This window comes from Spodoptera frugiperda, chromosome 12 (assembly GCF_023101765.2).
Source record: "Spodoptera frugiperda isolate SF20-4 chromosome 12, AGI-APGP_CSIRO_Sfru_2.0, whole genome shotgun sequence".
In the NCBI taxonomy this organism is placed as follows: domain Eukaryota; kingdom Metazoa; phylum Arthropoda; class Insecta; order Lepidoptera; family Noctuidae; genus Spodoptera; species Spodoptera frugiperda.
Window position 1 is genome coordinate 3,159,370 of NC_064223.1, and position 13,832 is coordinate 3,173,201.

A 13,832-nucleotide genomic window follows, 5' to 3' on the forward strand; every position below is an offset into this window, starting at 1 on the left:
AATTATACTTAAAAATGTACGGTCATTAAAAGTTTTGTCAAAGATCAAGATCCAGAGATTAATATTGGTGTTTAGTGTCAATCAAATCTTTATTCCACTCACCAAAGCCGGTATAACCAAGTCAAGGGTCTTCTTCATAAGCTCAGGGTTGTCAGCGAGCTTGCTAGCGCCGACTTCAAGAAGTTTCGCAGCCGAATAAGCGAGCATCATCAGGGATGACCCGATGGAGTATTTTGTATTGGCAGTGATCAGTTCGCAGTGTGATGACACTAAGGTCAACACTGCACTCTCTGATGGTATTATGTGAGATGCGTAGAATGCCTGCCAAAGAAAAATAATTTTATGGTGTTTTGCGCAACCATTGCGCATATGATTAAGATTAGCGCAACATTTAAATACAGTTGCGCAAAGTACAAATTATGATATTTAGTAGCAGTAATAGTAATATTTTAAGTAAATCTTACCAAGTTGATGCAAGCCAAAGGCGGCGGGGTAGTCAACCTATCTAAGGCAGTTGCAGCATTAGGCGGTAGATGAGCCCTCAGCCAGGCGCCGAGGGCGGGCGGCGGGGTACTACCGGCCGCATTGCCGACCGGGCCAGACGTACCGCATACTTGTAGCCGAGCCTTGCTTACTGCTATTTCGGAGGCATTGCTCGAACTCTCCATTAGACCTTCGAGCTCGAGGCCAGCGCTGAGCCTGAAAATTATATTATGGTTCACGTCACGTTGTAATACGACATAGCAGAATAAAAGCTTGTTGTTATACTTTCAAAAGTACGAAAAACGATGGGAACTTATTGAATGAATAACCATTTCTAAAAGTGTTGATCAAGAACGACCCTAGGAAACAAGTACTAAAACTTACCGACAACAATCCAGTACTGTCTCCAGCAAATCCAGTAGATCAGGCATGAACTGGTGAGCTTCCGATGGCGTGGCGGAATCAGCGAGGCACACTTTGAACCTCACCAGAGCCGCGTCACAAGATATCACGTCCAGGAGAGACGGTAAGCCATTTGCTGTAAAACAAAATATTAATAATATTACAAGGTTCATAAATCATCCTAATTAGTTACATATTCGTACGTAGGGACAGAGACAATGTAAGGTAAGCGTCCACAGGCCCGCATCGTACGCATCGGACGCATCGCACGCAACGAATTTTAGTTTGTCTTGTATAGAAACTCATACAACAGCGTCCACTGATCTGCACCGTACGGACCGCTCATCAGCAATGCCTACATGCGATGCGTACCAATGACGTCATGTGGAATGCCGATGCCAAAAATTCGAGTGAAAGTGGTCTGATCCGTCCGATGCGAACGATGCAGGTCTGTGGACGCATACCTTTACACTTATTATTTAGAAAATTACATTATGAACTGGAGTATTATAAAAAGAGGTTCTTACCAGTGACGTTTTGTTTCAGATGCTTGATCGTTTCGGAAGCTAACCACGCCGTGTATTTGATGTTGTCGCACGACGCGCTTACGCCAGCGAGAAGGTTCTCCGCGTACTACGCAAAAAGAACACAACATTTTTATAAAGTGTTACTTTTTTTAAATTGTTTTTTTTACAATCATTACATTACGGACCGAAAGCACATTCAATTTCTTCAGAAGTTAGTGTAATACTTGTTTTGTCGTATCAAGTTTTATTATTACCTGCGTGTACATTCCTTGCTTAACAAGGGCGTCCTTGAGCCAGGGATTGAATACTTTCTTGTTGTCAGCTCGTGGCGCCCATACGACGGCATGCAGAGGTAACGGAGACGGCAGCTCGGCCGCCGTGCCTGCCTGCAGCTTGTCCATGTGCGGAGTCGCCGGGGGCATGCTTATTACCAACCTGTGCGGAATCATATCAGTGAGCTATGTCATATCGAGGCAGCATAAGTTTAACTTTTTTTATATATTTGATGGGTCGACGTTTGGCCGCTATCTCGCCTGATCGTAGGTGATGATGCGACCTGCGATGGAGCATGTCTCCTATAAGCAATCTATTCATTCGGGCTTTGAAGATACCCAGGTTATACTCATCAGGAAACATAGACTCCAGCAAAGAATGCCACTCCCTAGCAGTTCGCACAAGGAAGCTTGAAGCGAACCGCTTCGTGCGAGTAGGTGGGATATCTAACATGAAACGGTAGCTTGGTATCAAAGTAAGTATATTATGAAACTGTATACAGTTGTACAAGTTACCTCCAAGCAGTTTGGAAGCAGTAATGAGCGGCGGCGAGCGCGGCGGGCGAGGCGTGGTAGTGCGCGTTGTCTGCGACGCAGGCCGAGTTGAGCAGCGCCAGCAGCGCGTCCAGCAGCAGCGGGTACTTCAGCTTGTGCGGCGTGCCCAGCACGAAGTTGCACGCCAGACCGTCGAACTTCGGATTCTCCTGTGGCAAAGTACAAATATTTAGACTGGGTCTTAGATATCTCCCACAAGTTCTGTAAAACTAATAGTTAATTGTTATTACTACATAGTTATTTGATGCAACGTCCCGCTTTTTGTTCCCGAAGGGGTAGGCAGAAGTACACATTACGGCATGTAATACCGCTATACAATGTACATCCACTTTTTACTATTTGTGTTATAAGTCCCATGTAATAGGGGATGATCCTATTGCCATATACTGGGCATAATGCCAGAATCCGTGCTATTACTTTCGAAAAACCGGCAGTCGCATTTACGACCACTCGTCCAACGAAGCAGTCATTTATGTCGCTGCATAATTATTTATGTCGCTGAAATCATTTTAGTAACTGTGACGCTTTATCTCTCAAATCAAAGTATCACAATACCAAACTTTTTTCGTTCAACATTAGTTCAAAAAAATATGCCGATGATGCAAATCCTATAAAGAAATCTCACCTGGTTATTGATCTCAGCGTTAGTCAAAGCGTAGAACTTTGGTCTCATGGACGTTTCGTCCTGAGACAGTCGCCTGTAGGCCTGCTCGATGCACGGCACCTCGCAGTAGATGCGGGACTTCGGCTGGCCGTTCGTGGACGTCTTGTTGCCGTTGGCATTCGCTTCCGTCGTCGGCTGGGCCAAGCCGGGCGCTATTACCAGGTTCCATTCAATCTAGAACATTTAGGAAGGGGATTTAGGGAAATGGTTAGGCTTTACCTAACACATACCTTACACATAAGTTCTTGGAAATGAATAAGTCTTGAAAGTGCTTCTCATAAATTAGAAAACAATACATTTACAGTATGATACGCAGCTTTTTTTATTATGTAGCTATTTTATTTATTTTTTAAAGCCATGAACTGTACAATTATATGTCTCGAATAAACCAACCAATCAGAGCACCGAACGCACTCTCGTTTCAATTACTTTAAACGTAAAGCAAACTCATAATTGTACCCAATGGATTAATAATTCACTGTCACTATTTATTCAAGACAGGGCTAGCATTACAATAATGAAGTACAAAAAGTACTATCAGTTTACACATTCCTTCAAATATCTATGTATATTACTAACCTGCTGCAGCAGAGTCTGCGGTGCGTCGTATAGATGCCTCATGAGGTACTCGAGGAGCAGCATCAGCCTGGTCGTTAACATGAGCTGGTGCGGAGCCAAGTTCATTGCCCGCTTCCTGTCACTGATCGCTAGTGTTTCTACCACCTATGAAGGTAATATGAATTCAAATCTTATTGTAAAACATTCAAACCTTATTGTAAAACATTCCAAACTGGTTTAGATTAAACTGTTTAGGGCAAGCCACCATAGTTGGTAAATTAACTTTTATGGTGTAATTTTTTTTAAACATTGGACACTATGATTATCTCCTGTGTTGTGGGTGCGTTAAGAAACATACAAGTTCACTTGTACATGACACCCAGACCCGAAACAACAATTTTTGGATCACAAAATGTAGGTATGTTCAAAGTGTTAGCAATTACCTTAATGATGGCGTTTGAAGTCATAAGCAGCACAGACTTCTTCTGCATGAGCGTCAACGAATGGAAGAGATACACCAACAGCTGAGCGTGCTCGACATTTAAGTCTGAAACAAATATATTTTAACATATAAACCTTATGTATATTACAATAAAGTTCTAAGTTCTGTGATGAAACTACGGTCAATATACAAATTTACATAGATAAATAAATATTATATTTATATTACAATACAATAATAATGAAAATGTTTAGCATACCTATATTAGCAAAGCCTGTAGAAAACCGGTTAGCCATATTTAAAAACAAAGCATACATGTTAATGTACACAATATACATAATATAAAATACTACATACGTATAAATAACACTTAAATTTAATAAATATTGAAATTATGTGCAGACTAAATGATAAGGATGGTAAACTAAAATCAAATATTAAAATAAACTTCTAGTATTAGTAGTTATTACATGCATAATATGATATGAAAGAAAAGTTTTTTTATTTTTTTTGTGATAGGATGAGGTATGGATAGTTTCAAATATCATAATGAAAAATTTACTGCACGGTCGGTGCAGCGGCTGAACAACGGGCTGTTATGTAACGCGTTGCGGGACAAATTCCCATAAACGAAAACAAAACGACAGCGCGTCTGGCACTCCGATTGGTTGGGTCTTTCGCGAGTTTCGCGCCGGCCTATCAGAGTACCGAACGCGCTCTCGCTTTGATCTCGTTAAACGTAAAGCAAACTCATACTAAGGGTACGAGTTTGCTTTAGTTGCTGGACGTTAGAATTCTTTATGTGATTTGCCAGTGGCGACTAGACCTCCGGCAGTGTGTGTAGGAAGGAGCCTTTACAGTGATAATAATCCCATCGAGTGTCGACAGTACATTTGTCAAGGTCAAACACGCGACGGGTTAAACCTAGCTAGTGACTTACCTTCATAATCATGGTCCTGCGACGGCTGGGCTTGCAGGGCGCACTCTTGCAGCGTGTTGACAATCTTGTGCCACATGGCGAGGATGCTGTTCTCTCGCTCCGCGGCCTGCTTGCTCAGTACCATGCCGCCTAGCAGCTTCACTACGCGCGGACCGACCTGTATACAATGTTTCTAATGACTATCTTACGTTTTTATGATTGGGTAACTGTTTTGACTGAAGTAATGGATTTAAAAAGGAATAAATCAAATCTCATTCTATTCCACATAGCGATAGACTCGATGTTCGAGTCGTCGCAAATGCATTAGGAAATTAAAACTACATCATTACCTGTACTATCAGTTACCAACAGGAGAGATAATAACCATACGTCAACCTATGAGTTGCTGACAAGATGGCGTAAATGTAAGAAGAAGACTTTTGTCCAATCAGAGTAGCTGTCAAAAATTTTACGACCAATCGTGTGACAACTAGCGTTATCTGGTCCGGTAGGTCCCATTACAAGGCTACAAACCTGCAACGGAGTCATGTTGGTTCGCTCCGAGCCGGCAGATATAAGTTGTTGGTGCAGGGCGGGCTGCAGCGAGGCGAAGGCCGGCGCGCCGCTGAGGTTGTGCAAGTAACGCACCAGGGCTGAGCTGAACCCGCCGTACAACGCACCCAGACGGGCTCCGAAGCATGACGAAATCGTACCTGTTAATTTTACGTAAGTTTAAAAATGTTACCCCGTACTAAGATATTCTTCTTTATTGCAGATACATTTAAAAATATACATTTCATAAGTCAGCCAGTGTATAAAAACTTAAGACATTTAAAAAAAATAAAGCTAGTACAGAATTTTAATGACAGAACATCAAGTCTCTTTCTATTATCTTAATATTTTAATATACCAAGTAGATCTAAATCTTACCAGTATCAGTACGAGCGGTCTCTCTGTCCAAATCTTTGGCTAACGCAGCGAGCAGCGCTTGGTGAGCATCGTGCAACTGTAGAGAGTGCTGGCCCAAGCGATCTGAACCCTCGCTGATGATTTCCTCAGTCAGTAGTGTGAACACCTCCGTCGCTAGAGTTATGTACTGGAAGTAAAAATACGCATTTTATATTGTGATTCTCAATAGCTAATCAATTCAATATAACTAAGAATCAGAAAAATTACAATCAAATCACAGTAATTACTTGTTTAAAACTAATCTAATCTAATCTTGAAATGCAGGAGTAACTTTGTAAATGTGTGACTTGTGTATCCTTTCGGGAAATTAAAGCCCCTGTAAGAGCCTCTAGCGTGGCTTAAAACTAGTCGAGTTTCTCATCAAACGGTTACGTGAGTAAGCTGATAAACATAATAGTTAATTGACGTATGTATGTTAGTACTTACAGAATAAGGCTCGGCCTTGTCCGGCACGATGGCCTGGTGCGGTCGCTGCGGCGTGTCAGTATTGTCGTTGCTGTCAGTATTACCCGACGCACGCACCAGTCCACTGTTGTCAGTCGCGTCCGGCGCCACCAGCGTCGATTCGAACCACAAACCGAACAGCGGTTCACTGTCTATTTGGGAAAAATTACAAGGCTATAGAATTGATTTTCAACGCGATGAATATTGGATAAAAATGATACCAAAGTAATATCTATTATATAAAAATAAGTCGGGTTTTCCTTCCTGACGCTATAACTCCAGAATGCACGAACCGATTTGCACGGTTTTGCATTCGTTGGAAAGGTCTCGGGCTCCGTGAGGTTTATAGCATAGAAAATTCAGGAAAAAATTAAGAGAAAAGCAGGAAAACAGGGAAAATCATTGGTGGCGAAACGGAGTTCGCCGAGTTTGCTAGTTTTTAATAAACCACACCTTTCTCTGATTTTAGCCTTGTAGTGTAGAGTAGTGAAATGAAAAGGCGAATTACACGTCAATATCATTATCTGTTTTATTTAGCAACGAGACTAAAGATTTTGAACAGAGCTTCTGATAATGAGTCTTTAGTTTTCATATCTACTGGTGGATACTATCAATAAGAGACTGACTATAAATTAAATAACAACTAGGTAAGAGGAGCATACCATCATCAGTCTCCGAGTCCTCGGAGCAGAGTATCATGTCCTGGAAGTAGACGGTGGAGTCGGAGCGGTCGGGGTCGGCGTCCTGGTGCTGCTTCTGTACCACGGCGCGCTTCAAGTTGGTCGCCTTGCGGTAGCAAACCACGCCCAATGCCACCAGAAGCTGTAAGATATTAAAATTTGTGTTAATAGTGTTCTACATTTTAGTAGTTTGCTGGACATTTTATTATACACCTTTAAAAACGAAGGTATGACTGGGGCCTCAAGATCCTCTATAATAAGGGTTTGAAACACGATAGTTTGGCAATAGTGTGTATATGGTAACAATGTTTGTAATAAAAAGCTCTAAATGCCAATGCTTAGTTGCGAGGTCGACAATACATTCGTAATGGATGTTGTAGATGTACTAAAATGACTTTGATCGTTTACTATCAGACTGGCCGGGAGCTTTGATATCTGCTGACAATAATGTGCATTTTTATACCTGATGTAGCGGCGCGGGCGCGGCGGGCACGGCGTCCCCGCAGCTCAGTATATGGTACATGAACATACCTGATGCAGCGGCGCGGCGGAGGCGAGGCGCAGCTCCCGCTGGTGCGCGGTGTGCTGCGCCAGTACGTGTAGCGGCGCGGGCGCGGCGGGCACGGCGTCCCCGCAGCTCAGTATATGGTACATGAACATACCTGATGCAGCGGCGCGGCGGAGGCGAGGCGCAGCTCCCGCTGGTGCGCGGTGTGCTGCGCCAGTACGTGTAGCGGCGCGGGCGCGGCGGGCACGGCGTCCCCGCAGCTCAGTATATGGTACATGAACATACCTGATGCAGCGGCGCGGCGGAGGCGAGGCGCAGCTCCCGCTGGTGCGCGGTGTGCTGCGCCAGTACGTGTAGCGGCGCGGGCGCGGCGGGCACGGCGTCCCCGCAGCTCAGTATATGGTACATGAACATACCTGATGCAGCGGCGCGGCGGAGGCGAGGCGCAGCTCCCGCTGGTGCGCGGTGTGCTGCGCCAGTACGTGTAGCGGCGCGGGCGCGGCGGGCACGGCGTCCCCGCAGCTGAGCGCCTCGAGCCGCGCGTCCGACAGCAGCGCGCCCACCCACGCCAGGCAGCGCCCGCCCAGCGCCACCCACACCACGCCCAGACCTTGTTGCCTAGGAATATAAACTGTTTAGCTCATGGAACAAACTGCAAAAACATTGCATTATTTTACAAGAATAAGGACGAATTTGCTATGTAACATCGATTTCGACATGGCGTTAATGCCTATATGAGGATTCAACTCTAGCATAAATATAACATATACAATTTTTTGAGGTGTTATTACCCTATTTAATCTGTGCATGGCTTACCGTTGGATAGTAAATCAAAATTTGGAACTGGGATTGTTTCTCTAAGGACGAAAATTTGATTATATGGACGACAAAAACACACAAACGTAGTATTTTAAAAACTTACATTTTGGTGAGATTGTATGGTCTGGACGGAGTCTTAGCGGGGCTCTTGCCAGCAGTGGTAGTGGGGCAGGGCGCGCCCGCCAGTGCGTGGTGCAGCCCGCAGAGCAACACCCAGCTGCCTATCATCAGGTGGTTCTGGTACACCTGCACAAAACCATTCATCGTCAACATCAGAAATACACTGCAGAAGTAAGAATAAAGGTTTAACAAAATCTCCACACTGTAGTTTGGTATTCATACTGATTTGCAAGAGATTTTTTTTTATGAAACACCGGTAAACGAGCAGTCGTATCACCTGATGGTAAGCAATCGCCGCCGCCCATGGATACTTGAAACATCAGAGGCGTTACAAGTGCGTTGCCGGCTTTTTGGGGGTTAGGAATTTAAGGGTTCGGGAATTGGGAATTGGGAAGATTGGGAAGGGGGGAATTGGGCCTCCGGTAACCTCACTCACACAACGAAACACAACGCAGACGTTGTTTCACGTCGGTTTTCTGTGAGGCCGTTTTTCATAGTATATTTTAAGGTGAATGTTCCGATCGCCTTTTCATACATTTTTCGTTCACGGTATACTCTCCGTACATAGACACTTTTTGCACAAAACTAATCACTTTATCACTTTTGTACGGTCAAGAATCTGCATATAACTTTTTGGTAAATAATTCGCATTATATATGGAGAAAAACATCATTTCTTTTATTAGTGTTAGTGCAATTTGACAATCAAACATATCGGAATGTCTGGATAGGTTATAATATTAAACGCTAGATGGCGTGCACCCGATAATGTAAATTTGAAGAATCATTACTAATTTTATAACAATAGTTTTCATTAAAAAACATTACAATAATTTAAAACTAACTATCGTAAACGAAAATATAAAACATTGTGGTCGTGTGTGAAAAAAATGTTAGCGTTAGTTATTATTATTGTCACTGGCAACAATAAAAATTTTTAAATTCGTTCGTAGACAAAATACGATGTTGCCGTTCCGTCGAACATGACCTTTGACACGTTGCCAAACTTATTTAGTACCATCAGATGGTTGACTTGAAATAAAATACTGTTAATGGTGATAGCGTTCACTTTTGATTGTTAGGGTTTTTTGAAGGAAAAGACGTGATTTCGACTGCAAGTGTTAACAACTGGTCTTAGCGTAAATAAAGGTATGTATTAAATATGGATAAACAAGTAGGTTCATTATAGACACTATGCGTCTCAACATACCGCCCACCAAAAGACCTGTAGGTCTTTTAACCACTCTAGCGTCCATGGATACTATAGTATCCAAAGTGACGAGTTCTGTTTAACTCCCTCTTGTTTAAAATACGGTCTAGTTTGGTGAGTTTTGACTGATTATCTATACAGCTGAATAAATTGTTCGACGAAAAAATAAGACATGGCGTTGTAATATGCTTTGACAAACAAAATATAAATTTTTAAAGTTAGTTGACTCGTTTTTGAAGTGTTTTTGTGAGTTCCAACAATTATGTCGTAAATACTACAGTTTTGTTTAATTTATCTTGCAAGTGTTATACATCAAAATAAACTAGAAGATTTGTGCTTTACGATGATGTACAAATATCACAGTTTTAGCTGATAAATCTAGTCTAATTTTAACTTCAAACGATTGTTGTTTCGAAAAAAATGGCCGGTCTGGTGTTGGCCACTTTTAGTTTTGTTTATACATATTTTACATACTTTGCATTACAATAGTATATAAAATATCGAAATACATTTCGTAATAAGCAAAATAATACATTTTTCAAAGAGAAATATACTAAATTCATTGAAGATTCCATAATAATGTCAATGTGTTCCTCAGGTTTTTTGATGTGTAAAATTACGAGTAGTGTTTTCTTTCGATTTAATTACAATACTTAGAGTTAACCGAATATAATCATATATACATCAAAAGAAGGGGTAATGAGTCTAGTTTGTTGTAAAAATATTTTATTGATAAAATATGCAATAGTTGTGCCGTATATTCTAAAAAGGTAGAAATAATTCTGTTTTTTTTTCTGTGTTTCATGTTTAACCCGTTTTATTGTATTTTAAAGATTAACTAAAGATTTAAAAAAATCGTTAAGATTGATCAGTATTCTTCAATCTTTTTTTTGGTATTCTTTTCTTTATTCTAGGCATTACGGTTCAGTAGCTATATAGGTTTTTTGTTACGACGAACTTGCGAGTCGCGCGCGGTTCGGATGCCGTGCGCGGCTGGACGTTAGAGTGGTTAAGAAAGAAAAATTATATAATATAAGTTATAAATAACTAAATGATTGACACAGTCACTAAAAGTTTATATAAATCTGTAGGTGGGGGGGTCTGTGATTTTAATATTTAGCATGCATAAATCTATTAACAAATTAATAAGTACGTAAGTACTGTATTTCTAAGCAATGTAAATCAATCTCAATTTTAAGCAATGTAAATCAGCAAACAAGAATGTTAATTAAGTTTCTCTACAACATTGAAAATTTACTAGTTTTCATCGAGAGGCAATGGACATAACTTTGTTACAGTTCTTTTAGTTACAGAATTACCACTTTTGACACTATACACCCTCGTTAGACCATCCGGACCGGGATGTTTATCGACGATTCGTCCCAAGTACCATTTTCCAGGTGGCAAGTTATCGGTTTTTATCAAGACGACATCTCCGATCTTAAAGTCATCTTCTTTTTTATGCCACTTGGGACGTTGTTGCAATCTGGATAAGTATTCATCTTGCCATCGCCGCCAGAAGTCGTGAACCAGTTTCTGTGTATGCTGCCAGCGAGACAAGCTGGACATCTTTATGTCTTTCATATCCGGTGATGGGACAACGATAGGTGCCTCTCCAACTAGAAAATGTCCTGGAGTAAGTGGGTTAATGTTGTCTGGATCAGAATCATTTAAGGGACAAAGCGGACGAGAATTCAAGCAGGCTTCCACTTGGCAGAGTTTCGTCGTCATCTCTTCGTAAGTCAGGTGAGTTGTCACAATTCTTTTCAGGTGGTATTTTATAGATTTTACACCAGCCTCCCATAATCCACCGAAAGAGGGACTGTAAGCGGGGATGAAATGCCATTGAGTACCCTCTGTGGCTAGTGTCTCTGCAATTTCTCCAGTGAACTGTAAGCTTGCTTCTTTCCAGGCATCCCGGAGTTCTTTGTCAGCTCCGACGAAGTTACGGCCTTGATCACTCCACAGGTGGCTACATTTGCCTCTCCTGGCAACAAACCGTCTATAAGCACCGATAAACGCTTCTGAAGTAAGATCACTTACAAGCTCAATATGAATTGCCTTTGTAGACATACAAATGAAAATCGAAACGTAGGCCTTTGTTGTTTTATTTCCTCTACCCTTAGATAATAAAATCTGAAAGGGCCCTGCGAAGTCTACGCCACTATTCAAGAATGGTCTGGATGGAGTTACTCTCTCATTTGGTAAGTCTCCCATAATTTGAACTCTGGCGGTAGCATTAAGTCTTGCGCAAATCAAGCACTTGTGTATATGTTTCTTAGCTATTGATTTTGCCTTTAAAATCCAATATTTTGAACGAAGATAACATAACATCAGTTGAATTCCTCCGTGAATTGTCTTAAGGTGTGCGTCGGCTATAATCAGACGCGACAATGTGTTTTTATTTCCGAGAATGATTGGATGTTTTCTTTCATCAGGTAAGTTTGCGTGTCTGAGGCGACCGCCCACCCTGAGGATATGTTTATCATCAAGATAAGGGTTGAGGGATCGCAACGGACTTCTTCTTTTTACTTGTTTGTTTATTTTTAATCTTTCAATTTCTTCAGTGTATTCTAGTTCTTGAACTCTTTTTATACAAATTGTCAAAGCATCTTCTAATTCTTGTGTCGTTATTTGTTTATTTATGTTCTTATTATCTTTGTAGTTTAAAAATCTTCTGCAGTAACATACAACTTTAAGTAATTCTGGTAAGTCGTTAAACTTCTCAAATTGTGTAGTTATAGATTTATCCTGATTTTCTGTGCTGAGGTGAGTAATAATCTTCTGTTTTTTCATTTCTAATTGTGTTTTAATAACTTCCTGTTTACTAAATTTTATTTCCTTTTCAGATAACCAACGTGGTCCTCTCCACCACAAGCCACATTTCGTTAGTTCGGACAGCAACATTCCTCGAGAGGCCAAGTCTGCGGGATTATCGCTTGATTTTACATGATACCAGCGCTTGTAGTTTAGGTTTTCTACAATTTCGACGACGCGGTTGGCAACAAATGTTTTCCATCGGTTGGGATCACCGTATAGCCATGCTATAACTATAGATGAATCCGTCCATGCATACATATCTGAAGGTGGAATTTGCATTGCTAGACTAATATGTTTCATAAGCTTGGAAAGTAATAATGCCCCACACAATTCTAGTCTTGGTAAGGATATAGTTTTTAGTGGTGCAACCCTTGTTTTAGCAGCAATGAGTTTTATTTCAACCTTGCCATTTGTTTCAGTTCTTATGTATACTACTGCTGCGTAAGCTCGTGTCGAAGCGTCACTGAATCCATGTAGTTGTCTATGAGTTTTGTTTATATTAGTTGTACCAAGCCATCTGTCCACTTGTACATCGTTCACATTTACAAAATCCGATCTTATCTGATTCCATTCTTCATGTAATGTTTCACTTACGTTCTGATCCCAGTTCACCTTTTCGAGCCATAGTTTTTGTAACAGTATTTTTGCCATTACTGTACTCGGTGCAATCCAACCAAGTGGATCAAAAAGCCTTTGTATATCAGATAAAATACTTCGTTTTGTTACACAAGCATTTTCAGGTGTTGGGAAAGTTAAATTGTACTGAAATGTGTCTGTTTTTAGGTTCCATACAATGCCCAATGCTTTAACCTTTCCATCAAGATTCATGTCTATATGTGCGTTTGTTGATCTCTTTTCTTCATCAACAGATTTTATAAAGTTTATATCGTTTGATGACCATTTTGTGAGTTGAAATCCGCCCTTTTGTAGGATGTTAGTGACAGTTTTGGCTAGTGAAATAGCAGTTTCAGTGTCGTCAGCACCGTCGAGCCAGTCATCCATGTAAAAATTACCCTTAATGGATTGTACAGCGAGTGGTTCATCCTTTCCTTCGTCATCGGCTGTTTGATGGAGTGTTCTAACAGCTAAGTACGGTGCAGATGCTGTGCCGAATGTGACCCTTAACAAACGGTATTCGTGGAAATCTTCGCTCTCATCAGGTCTCCAGATAACTCTTTGAAATTCTGCGTCTTCACGAGTCACCAATATTTGGCGATACATCTGTTTAATATCGGCCATGAAGCAGGCACGCTTCATTCTCCATTTCATAAGAAGGTATCTTAAATCATCTTGCAGCTGCGGACCTACTAATAATTCTTCATTTAGTGAAATATTATTTGTGCCTTTACAGGAAGCATCGAAGACGACGCGTGTTCGTGAGGTCTCCTTGTCAGTACGAACTACGGCGTGGTGAGGTAAGTATACTGATCTTTTTCTTTTT

The 13,832-nt window shown here is 41.2% G+C and overlaps 1 protein-coding gene across 4 annotated transcripts in view; it reads right to left on the bottom strand.

The window, feature by feature from the left end:
- Positions 1-13,832, bottom strand: part of LOC118262946 (protein purity of essence) — a 105,192-nt gene that overhangs the window by 79,231 nt on the left and 12,129 nt on the right. For all 4 annotated transcript variants that reach the window (XM_050697556.1, XM_050697554.1, XM_050697555.1 and 1 more), the window contains exons 9-24: positions 8,346-8,488; positions 7,840-8,041; positions 6,898-7,057; positions 6,218-6,387; positions 5,753-5,918; positions 5,357-5,535; positions 4,844-5,000; positions 3,905-4,008; positions 3,483-3,626; positions 2,865-3,077; positions 2,201-2,388; positions 1,667-1,847; positions 1,413-1,518; positions 868-1,021; positions 465-699; positions 103-321 (exon numbers count right to left, since the gene is read on the bottom strand). In XM_050697556.1, coding sequence (XP_050553513.1) covers positions 103-321; positions 465-699; positions 868-1,021; positions 1,413-1,518; positions 1,667-1,847; positions 2,201-2,388; positions 2,865-3,077; positions 3,483-3,626; positions 3,905-4,008; positions 4,844-5,000; positions 5,357-5,535; positions 5,753-5,918; positions 6,218-6,387; positions 6,898-7,057; positions 7,840-8,041; positions 8,346-8,488 — 2,721 coding nt within the window. The remainder of the gene's footprint in view (positions 1-102; positions 322-464; positions 700-867; positions 1,022-1,412; positions 1,519-1,666; positions 1,848-2,200; positions 2,389-2,864; positions 3,078-3,482; positions 3,627-3,904; positions 4,009-4,843; positions 5,001-5,356; positions 5,536-5,752; positions 5,919-6,217; positions 6,388-6,897; positions 7,058-7,839; positions 8,042-8,345; positions 8,489-13,832) is intronic.